Raw genomic sequence first — 12,087 nt, 5'->3', positions numbered from 1 at the left:
AGCGTGACATGAAACATATAAACAATAACTATCAGAACATTATCTCCACCTCCGCTCTGATTGGCTGCTGCTCTAAGTTTCAGTTTGTAAAGTTTCTGAAGATGTTTGAGGACTCTATGGACTAAGTCCATAGGTTAATGTGAACAGCGTCATCACTGAAACACTGCCCCCTGCTGTTTGGAGGATGAGGACAGAAATTACACATTACACCTTTAAATGATCCAGATAGTGTCCTCACAAGTACACATGTGCATCACATGTGTGTGTGTGTGTGTGTGTGTGTGTGTGTGTGTAACCTACTTGTGCTGGAGTTAATCTTCATGTTCAGAAGGAGACGAGCCAACACATCAGATTATAATTCACTGAGGGAATTCTGCTGCAGGATCAACATCCTGTCTGTCTGTCTGTCTGTCTGTCTGTCTGTCTGCCTGTCTCACTCTCTGTCCGTCTCTCTGTTTGTTTCTCATAATTGTTGAATCTGCAGTTTGTTTTGAATGAAGAAGCAATTAAAGTGAAACGAAGAAAATAAAAAAATGCTAATCTGCAGCTGTGTGTATGTGTTTCTGTGTGTGTGTGTGTTTGTGTGTGTGTGTGTGTGTGTCAGTGAGTCTGTGTGTGTGTGTGTGTGTGTGTGTGTGTGTGTGTGTTTTTGTGTGTGTGTGTGTGTGTGTGTGTGTGTGTGTCTCCAGGGTAACATGTTGCTAATTAAACAGTGATGACTTTCCATAATGTTATGACGATTGAAAAAACATCAACACAGAATGAAGCAGATGAATAATTACTATTTCCTCATCAGGTTGCTTCAGATAAAACTATAAACTATAAATACAAGACTAGGTTTATAGTTTGCATTATAATATAAATATTTACATACATTTCACGTGTCCGGTGTGTATAATCACTGTTCATGTGATCACGTCATGGTATATAAGACAAGACAAAACAGACATATAGATAAAGTTTATGAAACACACACTGTCCTACTGACCTTATTAACTCTCCTGCAGTGTGTGTGTGTGTGCGTGTGTGTGTGTGTGTGCGTGTGTGTGTGTGTGTGCTCTGTAGAGACGAGGAACCAGCGTTTCATTTATCACCTGAACACACAGACACAGTCTGGACTTCATCATCATCATCATCAGAACAAAACTAAATTCAACAACTGAAAAAACAAAATGAACAACGACAAATAAATAAAACAACAATAATCACAGTTTTCAGAGAGACAATATTCCAAATTAAAAGCTTCTTCTTCATAAACAGCAGATGAGTCTCAGACTTCTTGTCGGATATTAAATAAAGAATCAAGATTTAACTTCAGAGAAGTTTCTGCTGCTGAGTATCATTAATCACCTCCTCCTCTCCTCTCCTCCTCCTGCTCTCCTCCTCCTCTCTTCCTCTCCTTTCCTCCTCCTCCTCTCCCTCTCCTCCTCTCCCCTCCTCCTCCTCTCCTCCTCTCCACCTTCTATAATCCTCTCCTCCTCCTGTCCTCTCCTCTCTTTCTCTCCTTTCTTCCTCTCCTTTCCTCCTCCTCTCCTCCTGCTCTCCTCCTTCTCTCCTCCTCCTCTCCTCTCTTCCTCTCCTTTCCTCCTCCTCCTCTCCTCTCCTCCTCCTGCTCTCCTCCTCCTCTCTTCCTCTCCTTTCCTCCTCCTCATCTCCCTCTCCTCCTCTCCTCTTCTCTCCTCCTCCTCTCCACCTCCTCTAATCCTCTCCTCCTCCTTTCCTCCTCTCCCTCTCCTCCTCTCCTCTCCTCCTCCTCTCCACCTCCTATAATCCTCTCCTCCTCCTCCTGTCCTCTCCTCTTTCTTTCCTTTCCTCCTCTCCTCCTCCTCTCCTTTCCTCCTCCTCTCCTCCTCCTCCTGCTCTCCTCCTCCTCTCCTCTCTTCCTCTCCTTTCGTCCTCCTCCTCTCCTCTCTTGTCCTCTCCTCCTCCTCTCCTCCACCTCCTCATCCTCTCCTCCTCCTGCTCTCCTCCTTCTCTCCTCCTCCTCTCCTCCTCCTCTCCTCTCCTCTTCTCCTCCTCTCATTAGGAGCTCAGTGACCTCTCTGTTGACCCTCTCTGGTAACACTCTCTGATATTTAACGTGTTTTATTGATCGATGCGCCGCAGCGCCGCTCCGACCGTTTCCTGTTGTGTGAATTTATTATCGAGCGGCGAGTTCATCGAGTCAAACCGAGCCGTTAGAGAAGAGAAGAAGAGTCGGCGTGGGCTTCATCATCATTTATGAGCGTTCATTATGGTCCGACCTTTGACCTCGCGACATAAACACACATACAGAGCTGCTCATTAACGGCCAACCTCTGACCTCCGCTGTGAGCTCGGCTGTTTACCTCATTTACATCTCAACACCTGAAGCATCATGGGAGTTAGATCAGCTAATGAGGCTGCGTCCAACCGTAGAACTCTGTTTATTAACGATAACCTGATCTGCTGCTTCAAACTTCTGTAATTAGACTCAAACTCACCATCTGGAACTTTCTGCAGCTGCTTCCTCTCAGTAATACAAGTTCAGTGAAGCAGTGAGGCATCATGGGAGTTGTAGTCTCTGTGAGTCGAGCTGCTGCTGATGTTTGCTCCGCTTGTTCCTGATAACTTCAGACGTCCGACGACTCAAATCATCTGGATTAAATCTGTCTGTCTGTCTGTCTGTCTGCCTGCCTGCCTGCCTGTCTGTCTGTCTCACTGCTCTGACTCTGTTCAGCTTCTCTTCGTCTCTCTGAGCTCCGACATGAAAAGTCCATTAGTGCAGCAGGAGGCTAACGTTAGCTGCTAAAAAGAACTGAGTCTGTCCTCTCTGAGCCTCAGGAGGCACGTCAGTCCTCCTCCTCCTCCTCCTCCTCCTCCTTCTCCTCTCCTCCTCTTCCTCCTCCTCTCCTCCCCCTACTTCACTTCACACAGGGTTCACCTCCCTCTCTTTTCAGGTGGGTGAATAAATCAATTAAATCCGTCTTTCTAAGAGGAGAAACATGAGGAGGAGGAGAGGAGGAGGAGGAAAGGAGGAGGAGGAGGAGGATTCCAGTGTGTGAAGGTTTAATCAGCAGGTCGTTAGAGACGTTTGTGTTGGTTAATGAGGTTAACGAGGTTTCCAGCAGCTTCTGTTCCTCACAGATCAGAGCTCATTAACTCATGATCACCAACAACCACCCTCCTGATCCGGGTCCCCAGAACCAGTGAGGGTCCAGAACCTCTGTAAAGACCAAGAACCTGTGAGGGTCCAAACCGAATAGAGCTGAACCAGCAGCTCTGTGTTCTGTCTGCTAAAATTACTGTTTTTATCATGGAGTCTGGTTGAAGAGATCATCATCAGAAAGAGGAGAATGTATAATAAATATGACATAACCTAAACCAGGTCTGTGGTCCAGACTGGTCCTGGTCTTTGGTTCTGATCTGTAGAATATAAAACTTTTCTTTGAGTTAAACTTCTGACAGTCTCACGTTCGTCATTATAACCTCCTTCTTCTTCTTCTTCTTTGGTTAATGAACAGTCCGGGTGTCGGATTACATTTCTGATCACATTACATCCACGAATAATAATAATAATAATGAAGGTAAAGGTTTAAATTTTAACTCACCTTCACTTTGATCTTTTATTCATCACTTCCTCTTTGATTAAAACCATCACAAGAATTTTCTCTGTTCAATCCAATAATAAGCTCGCCTGAACTCTCAGTGATACACCTTATTATACCATATTATTATATTATATTGTATTATTATATTATATCACATTATTATATTATATTGTTTTATTTTATTATATTATTATCTTCTTTATAAGATTCAATTTCATATATATTTAACAAAATATTTTTTTTAGAATATTTTTATATTCATTTTATGTTCCTATTTTTAACTTAGTTTTATAATATTTAAGTTGATCTGTGTCAGTAAATGTTTTAAGAATAATTTTATTTCATTTTTGATAGTATTTATCTAATTTCTACTGTTAAGACGTGTTTATTTCTGCACCAACACTCAGAGACTCTTTACCTCTCTGGCTCTCTGCTACAGGGATGCTCTCCTGATTTATATGAATGGAAACAACTTTTCATCTTAGTACCAAAACACACCTGACAGAAAACACTAGCTGGAGTCTCCTCTAACTCACAGGAACCACGACCAGCACTTGCAACTGTCAACCGTCTGCTTTGACCTTCACTCTGTAAAACCTTTTCATCTCCTAATCAGTAATTGATCTACCTGGAGGAGGTGCCTAAAAGGAGACAAAGAAAAAGGGACAAAAACACGCAAAAACCATTAACACAACTCCAGCTGTAACCCTAACACAAAATACACAAATCTACTAAATGTCTTTTGGCTTTCTAAGGGTTAACTGAAACACAGATGACAGTTGTGGTTCTGCTCCTCCTCCTGGAATGAAGAAAAGCTTGTTGACTCTTCCCTGTGCACAGTAAAGTTTATATTCAGTGGTGGAAGAAGTATTCAGACCTCTTACTGCAGTAAAAGTACTAATACAAACTGTGAAATTACACCACTACAAGTAAAAGTCCTGCATTCAAAACTTAATGAAGTAAAAGTACAAAAGTTTCAGCATCAAAATGTACTTAAAGTATCAAAAGTAAAAGTACTCGTTATGCAGAATGGATCCACTCAGATTGTTTTATACATTACAAAAATATTATTGGATTTGTGATCCAATATTGTTTGATTTGTGTTAAAGTATTTATGTAAGAAGTGTTTTAATTTTGTAATTTTAACTACTTAATATACTGTTATGAGATTTAATTAAAGAAATGTCTAATCACTTTAAATGTATCTTGTTTTTTTATGTTAAATCTCAACCTGTAAAGTAACTAAAGCTGTCAGCTAAATGTTGTGGAGTAAAAACTACAATATTTGCCCTCTAAATGTAGTGGAGTAGAAGTAAAAAGTTACATGAAATTTAAATACTCAAGTATAAGTACCTCAAAATTTTACTTAAGTACAGTACTTGAGTAAATATACTTACTTTCAACCACTGGGTTTAACTGAGGCTTTATGTTCAAGAGGAATAAAGACTAAGGGTCTGAACTCTTTGAATCTGAGACCTGCACAGCAGAAAATTATTACAGAATCTCTAGAAACTCTGTAAGGACCTACCTCTAAAACCTGGTTCAGATTGTGAGACTGGAAACTGAATTATGACCTGGTAGAGGAGTATCCTGCTCTCTGATTGGCTGCTGGGGTCACACAGGTAAACTGTGTGATAAACTGACTGCAGGTAAGAACAGCAGTGATCTCTGTCAGACTCAGGAAACCTCCGACTGTTTCCAATCAGCTGATTAAACATGAAATATGATTGACAGCTGGCTGGTTGCCGTGGTTTCAGCAGGTGTGATCGTTACAGAGTTTTATTGGCCGAGCTCTTAACGAGCTCTCATTATTAGCTCGTTAGCTCGTTAAGGTGGGAGGGGTCATTAACGAGACAAACTGACCAGCCTCCGGACACACCCCACACACACACACACACACACACACACACACACACACACAGCAGCTGTGTGATGACCACCTCACATTAAAACTTTAATTTTTTCCTTTTATGGATCCCGTTAATGTCTTCAGGGCTCCGCTAACACCACACACACACACACACACACACACACACACACACAGGTGTGTAATGTGGTTTTATATTCCCGTCATTAGCTTTTACTGAGTCGCTGCAGTCGACCTTTAGGACAAACTGACAGCTTTAAAGAGACGGACGGTCTGACAGCAGCAACTTTTTCATTCCAACACAAAGATGAAACTTAAACCAAAGTGAAGTTATGATGTTTCCAACATGTGTCCAAGTATGTGTGTCCATGTGTCATTGTGTCCAACATGTGTCCAACATTTGTCCAACATGTGTCCAACATTTGTCCAACATGTGTCCATTTGTCCAACGTGTGTCCAACATGTGTCCATGTGTCCAACATGTGTCCAACATGTGTCCCTGCTGTCCTCAGAGCCTTGAGACAGGCAAACTGTTTTACAGAAAGTGTAAAAGAAAACTTAAACTCATGTCTTAGTTTAGAAATTCTTCATCATGTTTCCGTCTTTTCTACTCTGTTAAATTAAATCAATCTGTACGTTTTTTTATGTTCATGTATATATTATATTAATGTATATAAACATGAGTTCCTGATGCTCTCTGTATGTTGAATGAATGTGAGTATTTTGTTGTTGTTTCAAAAACAACTAACATTTTTTTTAATAACATTTTAATTCCGTTTAATTAAATCACTGATGATGTAAATCTGCAGTTTGGATTTCAAACAGGTCTCTCTCTCTCTCTCTCTCTCTCTCTCTCTCTCTCTCTCTCTCACACACACACACACACACACACACCAACACACACAGCGGCGGATCAGAGTCAACATTAGAGGGAATATGTGATATTTCCCAGAATGCTTCGGGGCGCTCTCGTCCTCTAAACTCTGAGCTCTCTGATAGATCTGAACAGCTTCCAATCATCAATCACCTCACACACACACACACACACACACACACACACACTGATGACCAGTGTGTATGATTGAAGCTGTTTCCTGCTCTTCAGGGAAAAGTCTTAAAGGGGAATTCCACTTTTTTAATCATTAAAAAACCTCAAATTTAAAAGTGAAAAAATAAAAATGTGTTCTGGAACTTTCATTCATCTCCGAGAGTCTGAGGACAGACAGGAAGAGAGAGCATTGTTTCTTAATAAACAATACATAGCATCTAGAAAATGTCAACAGAAATACGGCCACATCCTTAAGTTCCAACTAAGATATAGTTAGTGTTGTGGGGCTTTAATTTTTGAAAAAAAGCCTTGTCCAGACCAAACTTTGCAATGAGTGCCATAAAGTCCTCGCTTCTAAAAAAACATCCCAAGATTCCTGTTAACACAGATCCCATTGTAAGCTTTTATTTTGAAGGCCTGGTTTATCCTGGGACACACTTACAGCTTATTTAAGGGAGATCTCAGCTCTCAGACTGCTCTGGTTTTGTCCTAACAACAAAATGTGAGTGTGATCAGAAGGAAAGGTCTCTGCTGAACGCGTTGATGTAGGTTTCATGTCTGTAGTAGAAACATGTGAGTGAGCACGACGGCAGCTTAGAAAAGTGTGTTTTTGTGTTCCCTTCTAGAAATGTCTGGTCCCAGTTCTTATTAGTCTTTATGGAACAGTCAGTTGGAATTGCTGTCACATTCAGGCTCACTGAACCCACAAGTTTGACATGCCCACTTTATGTTGATAACCCATAGATTATAAACATAAATTGGGCATGCAAAAAAAATACACAAATCTACTGAATGTCTTTTGTGGCTCTCTAAGTGTTAATAGAGGCTTCATTTGAACGAGGAAACACAGATGACAGTTGTGGTGCTGCTCGTCATCCTGGAATGTAGAAAAACTTGTTGACTCCTCCCAGTGCTTTTTAACAATAATAACGTTTTAAGGAGTAGAAGTAGTATAGGTTATTTATTTCCCCCCAAAAAAACATGAAACCTGGAACATTTATGAACCATGTTTGTGAACAGAGAGTGTGGAAGTCCACAGCTGCCAACTACAGGATCAGGTTAAACTGAGGCTTGATTTTAAAGAGGAAACAAAGAATGAAGTGGAGATGCCGCTCCTCGTTCTGGAATGTAGAAGAACTTGATAACTCCTCCCTGTGTTGTGTTACAACAATAAAGCTGAACTTTGATAAGACACTCACAGGTGAGTCATAGTCAGACAGGTATAGTCTCTGAGAGGTGAAATGGCGCAGAAAGGAGCTCAGCTGGACCAGCAGACCATCTCTTGTTCGATCTGTCTGGATCCACTGAAGGATCCGGTGAGTCTTACCTGTGGACACAGCTACTGCATGGAGTGTATTAACAGCCACTGGGATGGAGAGGATCAGAAACTGGTCTACAGCTGCCCTCAGTGCAGGAAGACCTTCACATCGAGGCCCAACCTGGAGAAAAACACCATGTTAGCAGAATTAGTGGAGCAGCTGAAGAAGAGTGGCCTCCAAGCTGCTCCTTCTGACCACTGCTATGCAGGACCTGAAGATGTGGCCTGTGATTTCTGCAGCGGGAGAAAACTGAAAGCCTTCAAGTCCTGTCTGCAGTGTCTGGCCTCGTACTGTCAGCAACACCTCCAGCCTCATTATGAATCACCTACATTTAAGAAACACAAGCTGGTGGAGCCCTCCGAGAAGCTGCAGGAGAACATCTGTCCCCGTCACCACGAGGTGATGAAGATGTTCTGCAGGACCGATCGACAGTCTATCTGTTATCTCTGCTCTGTGGAGGAACATAAAGGCCACGACACGGTCTCAGCTGCAGCAGAAAGGAGCGAGAGGCAGAAAGAGCTCGAGGTGAGTCGACTCAACATCCAGCAGAGAATCCAGGACAAAAAGAAAGATGTGAAGCTGCTTCAACAGGAGCTGGAGGCCATCAATCTCTCTGCTGATAAAGCAGTCGAGGACAGTGAGAAGATGTTCACTGAGCTGATCCGTCTCATGGCGGAAAGAAGCTCTGAGGTGAAGCGGCAGGTCAGATCCCAGCAGGAAACTGAAGTGAGGGGAGTCAAAGAGGTGGAGGAGAAGCTGCAGCAGGAGATCAGAGAGCTGGAGAGGAAAGACGCTGAGCTGAAGAAGCTCTCACACACAGAGGATCACAACCAGTTTCTACACAACTACCCCTCACTGTCAGTACTCAACCCGTCTACATCCAGCATCCAGACCCGTCCTCGCCACCACTTTGACCACGTGACAGCAGCCGTGTCACGAGTCAGCGACATACTGCAGGACATCCTGAGAGACAAATGGACAGACGTCTCAATGACTGAAGTGGATGTTTTACTGCCGGCAGCAGAGCCAAAGACCAGAGCTGAGCTCTTACAGTATTCATGTGAAATCACTCTGGATCCAAACACAGCATACGATAAGCTGTTATTATCTGATGGGAACAGGAAAGTAACAGTAATGAGTCAATGTCAGCCTTATTATAATCATCCAGACAGATTCACTGAGTGTCAGGTCCTGAGTAGAGAGAGTATGACTGGACGTCGTTACTGGGAGATGGAGTGGAGAGGAGTAGGAGGAGTTTTTGTAGCAGTCTCATACAAGAACATCAGCAGAACACTGAGACCAGAGGACCCTAGGTTTGGATTTAATAACAAATCTTGGGCGTTAGACTGTGACAAGGACAATTATTACTTCAGGTACAACAAGGTCCTCACTCCCGTCTCAGGTCCTCGGTCCTCCAGAGTGGGAGTGTACCTCGATCACAGTGCAGGTATTCTGTCCTTCTACAGCATCTCTGAAACCATGACCCTCCTCCACAGAGTCCAGACCACGTTCACTCAGCCGCTCCACGCTGGAGTTTATCTTTATCATTTTGATGGAGACTCTGCTGAGTTCTGTAAACTCAAGTAAACAGAAGTGATTTTAAGCACAGCAGGTTAAACTCTGAGTCAGTCTTCAGTTTGTTTATATTATGGGATGTTACTGCAGTAAAAAATGTACTTTAATGCAGTATCACACTCCACTACAGTATCACAGTGTTACTCCATTAGCAAGTATTACAATAAACATATTAAGATATCGGCAAAGTACTGCAACAGTAAATAACATAAATGTCAATAAAAATGGATAATAAAGCATACAATTGCTGTAAAATTTGTGTAAAATAAAACGGTTTTGAGAAAAGGGCCGTACAGTTTTTGCAGGATTTACAAAAAAATGTGAATGTGAGGATGTGAAAGTCCATGGTGTTGAGAATAAATATAATATATTATTTAATCAAATATAAGTAATATGTGATATAAAATATATATAATGGTATAAGTTTGTATTTTATACTGTGTCTATATTTCTGAATGTTCATTGTTTTCTTTGTATGTAAATGATATTTGTTTGTTTTTGAGGAGAAGAATAAAGTCTGGAAACTTTATTTCACATCTCACGGTTTCTGATCAGTTTATCTTAAATTACAATTTCAAACAGAGAAATGTAACAAAGTTAAAGATAATCAAATGTTATTGTGAATAGTGGAGATAGAGATAATAAATTAATGTTATTTTGATGTTTAGACACATTTCATGTCCCTGCATCAGTCAGAGCTCCATGATATTACTATTACTATAAAATATTATTATAATTTCACTGTTTTATAACAGTTTCTATTATTATTATTATTATTATTATTATTATTATCACAGTTTTTATTATGAGTTTTACTTCTTCTGGTTTTAACAAAATGAAAAGTCTCTGTTTCTATTATTCTGTCCACCTCCGAAGAGAAAGAGAAAAAGAAAAAAAAGTGAAAGACACACCTGGTGTGTGTGTGTGTGTGTGTGTGTGTTTCCCCCGGCGATAACAGCTAATCTTCTCTGATGACCGCTGGGAACGACATGATCGTCACATCATCTAACAACACACACACACACACACACACACACACACACACACACACTCAGTAATTAGTAGTCTGTGTTCTTCCTGCCAAGCTGTTACTGTGAAGCTCTCAGCTGCCAATCACAGCGAGTCCTCTGTGACTCAACAGCCAATCAGACGCATCGCTGACAGTAAAGCCCTGCAGCTACAGAGAGAAAGACAGGTAGACAGACAGAGAGACAGACAGACAGAGAGACAGACAGACAGAGAGACAGGCAGACAGACAGACAGGCAGAGAGACAGGCAGACAGACAGACAGGTTTATTTAAATTGAGCTGACATTAATATTAAATTGTTCAAATTATTGACTCTGTGTCACAATGAATCAAAAATAATAATTTAGGAGGAGATATTTATTAACGGTAAACTCTACTCAAATAAATTTAACAAAAGTCACTTTTTCATCCAAATGTGTCACAAACTATCAACTAAATAAATCAGTAAAAGAATGAATAAATGTTAATTACTTTAAATAATAATCAGAAGTTTAATGTTCCTTTGATCAGGCTGTGCTCAGGTGTGTCACAGTGATGTCACAGTGATGTCACAGTCAGCAAAAACAAGATTTACAGGAAGGGTTAATTAGAGTTGGATCCGTCCTCAGAGTGTCTCTGTTTAGCTGATATTAATTAAGGAGGCGTGGAGCTCGTTAGGAGCCTAACGAGTGACTAACAGCTACAGATCGTTTACACTCAAAACAAACAATTCAGCCGTTAGAGTTCAAAGTGTGGCTGTAAACACGCCCAGCAGCTCGTTAGCGCTCTCTGATGCTAACGAGCCGATACTGGTATCTGTGTAATTAAATCATTAGTGTGACACTCAGCCCGTTAGTCTCAAGGCCAGGTCCTCGTTAAGGCTCCTACTGTAAACTAATTACATCTGTAGTGCTAACGAGTTAGCATACACAAACAATGTTGTTGGTTTAACTGAGAGGAGGAGCACCTGCCGCCAGAATACAAACCACAGAAGAAGAACATGACAACCTTGCCTAAAGGAGTGAGAATATGGAACAACTGCTTCCATGAAATGAAATCATGCACAACAATTGTTAAGTTCAAAAGGCTTATGCATAATGATAAGCTATGCTAGATAAGATAAATGCTAGATAAGTAAAGGTTACAAACTGGATGAGGATGTTCTTGTAACTGCCTTCAGTGTTTTGTTTTGTTGTTTGTTTGTTTTCTTCTGCTAAAACCAAAACACACCATGTGTCTTCCATTATTCGACCAATCTGAATACATCAAGTTTATTCAGATGAGAGCCCTCCTCTGTGACCTCTGACCTCTGACCTGCTGAATGTCAGGACCAGGATCCAGCTGTTTCCACATCAGCCTCAAACACATCGAGTCGCCGCGGCAATGACTCGCCGCCGCTTTGAACACAGTTAGAGTCTCAAAGACACAAATGTCACTGAGCACGAGACAAACAAACGGACGCTGTGAGGACATGAAGAGGGACAGACAGGCAGACAGGCAGACAGACAGGACACTGTGAGGACATGAAGAGGGACAGATAGGTGGACAGACAGGCAGACAGGCAGACAGACAGACAGACAGGCAGACAGGCAGACAGGCACACAGACAGACAGACAGACAGACAGACAGACAGACAGACAGGACACTGTGAGGACATGAAGAGGGACAGATAGGTGGACAGACAGGCAGACAGACAGACAGA

At 41.6% G+C, this 12,087-nt stretch overlaps 1 protein-coding gene across 1 annotated transcript; it reads left to right on the top strand.

Moving 5' to 3' along the window:
* Positions 1 to 7,725: 7,725 nt before the first annotated feature.
* Positions 7,726 to 11,772, top strand: LOC131959916 (tripartite motif-containing protein 16-like). The gene is made up of 3 exons (XM_059325136.1): positions 7,726 to 8,242; positions 8,291 to 9,250; positions 11,714 to 11,772. Exons 1-3 carry the CDS (start codon positions 7,726 to 7,728, stop codon positions 11,770 to 11,772), a joined length of 1,536 nt encoding a protein of 511 aa, XP_059181119.1.
* The last annotated feature ends 315 nt before the right edge of the window (positions 11,773 to 12,087 follow it).

The sequence above is a fragment of the Centropristis striata genome, chromosome 21 (assembly GCF_030273125.1).
Source record: "Centropristis striata isolate RG_2023a ecotype Rhode Island chromosome 21, C.striata_1.0, whole genome shotgun sequence".
Lineage (NCBI taxonomy): Eukaryota > Metazoa > Chordata > Actinopteri > Perciformes > Serranidae > Centropristis > Centropristis striata.
Note: the sequence above shows the minus strand (reverse complement) of the source record. Positions and strands in the feature narration are given on the sequence as shown.

Bases quoted from the DNA above. Each gene is read 5' to 3' on its own strand.
- LOC131959916 (XM_059325136.1), top strand. From the start codon at position 7,726: ATGGCGCAGAAAGGAGCTCAGCTGGACCAGCAGACCATCTCTTGTTCG. The intron at 8,243-8,290 runs GTTATCTCTGCT...ACACGGTCTCAG, and splicing joins GACCGATCGACAGTCTATCT to CTGCAGCAGAAAGGAGCGAG. The intron at 9,251-11,713 runs GTATTCTGTCCT...GCTGAATGTCAG, and splicing joins GTACCTCGATCACAGTGCAG to GACCAGGATCCAGCTGTTTC.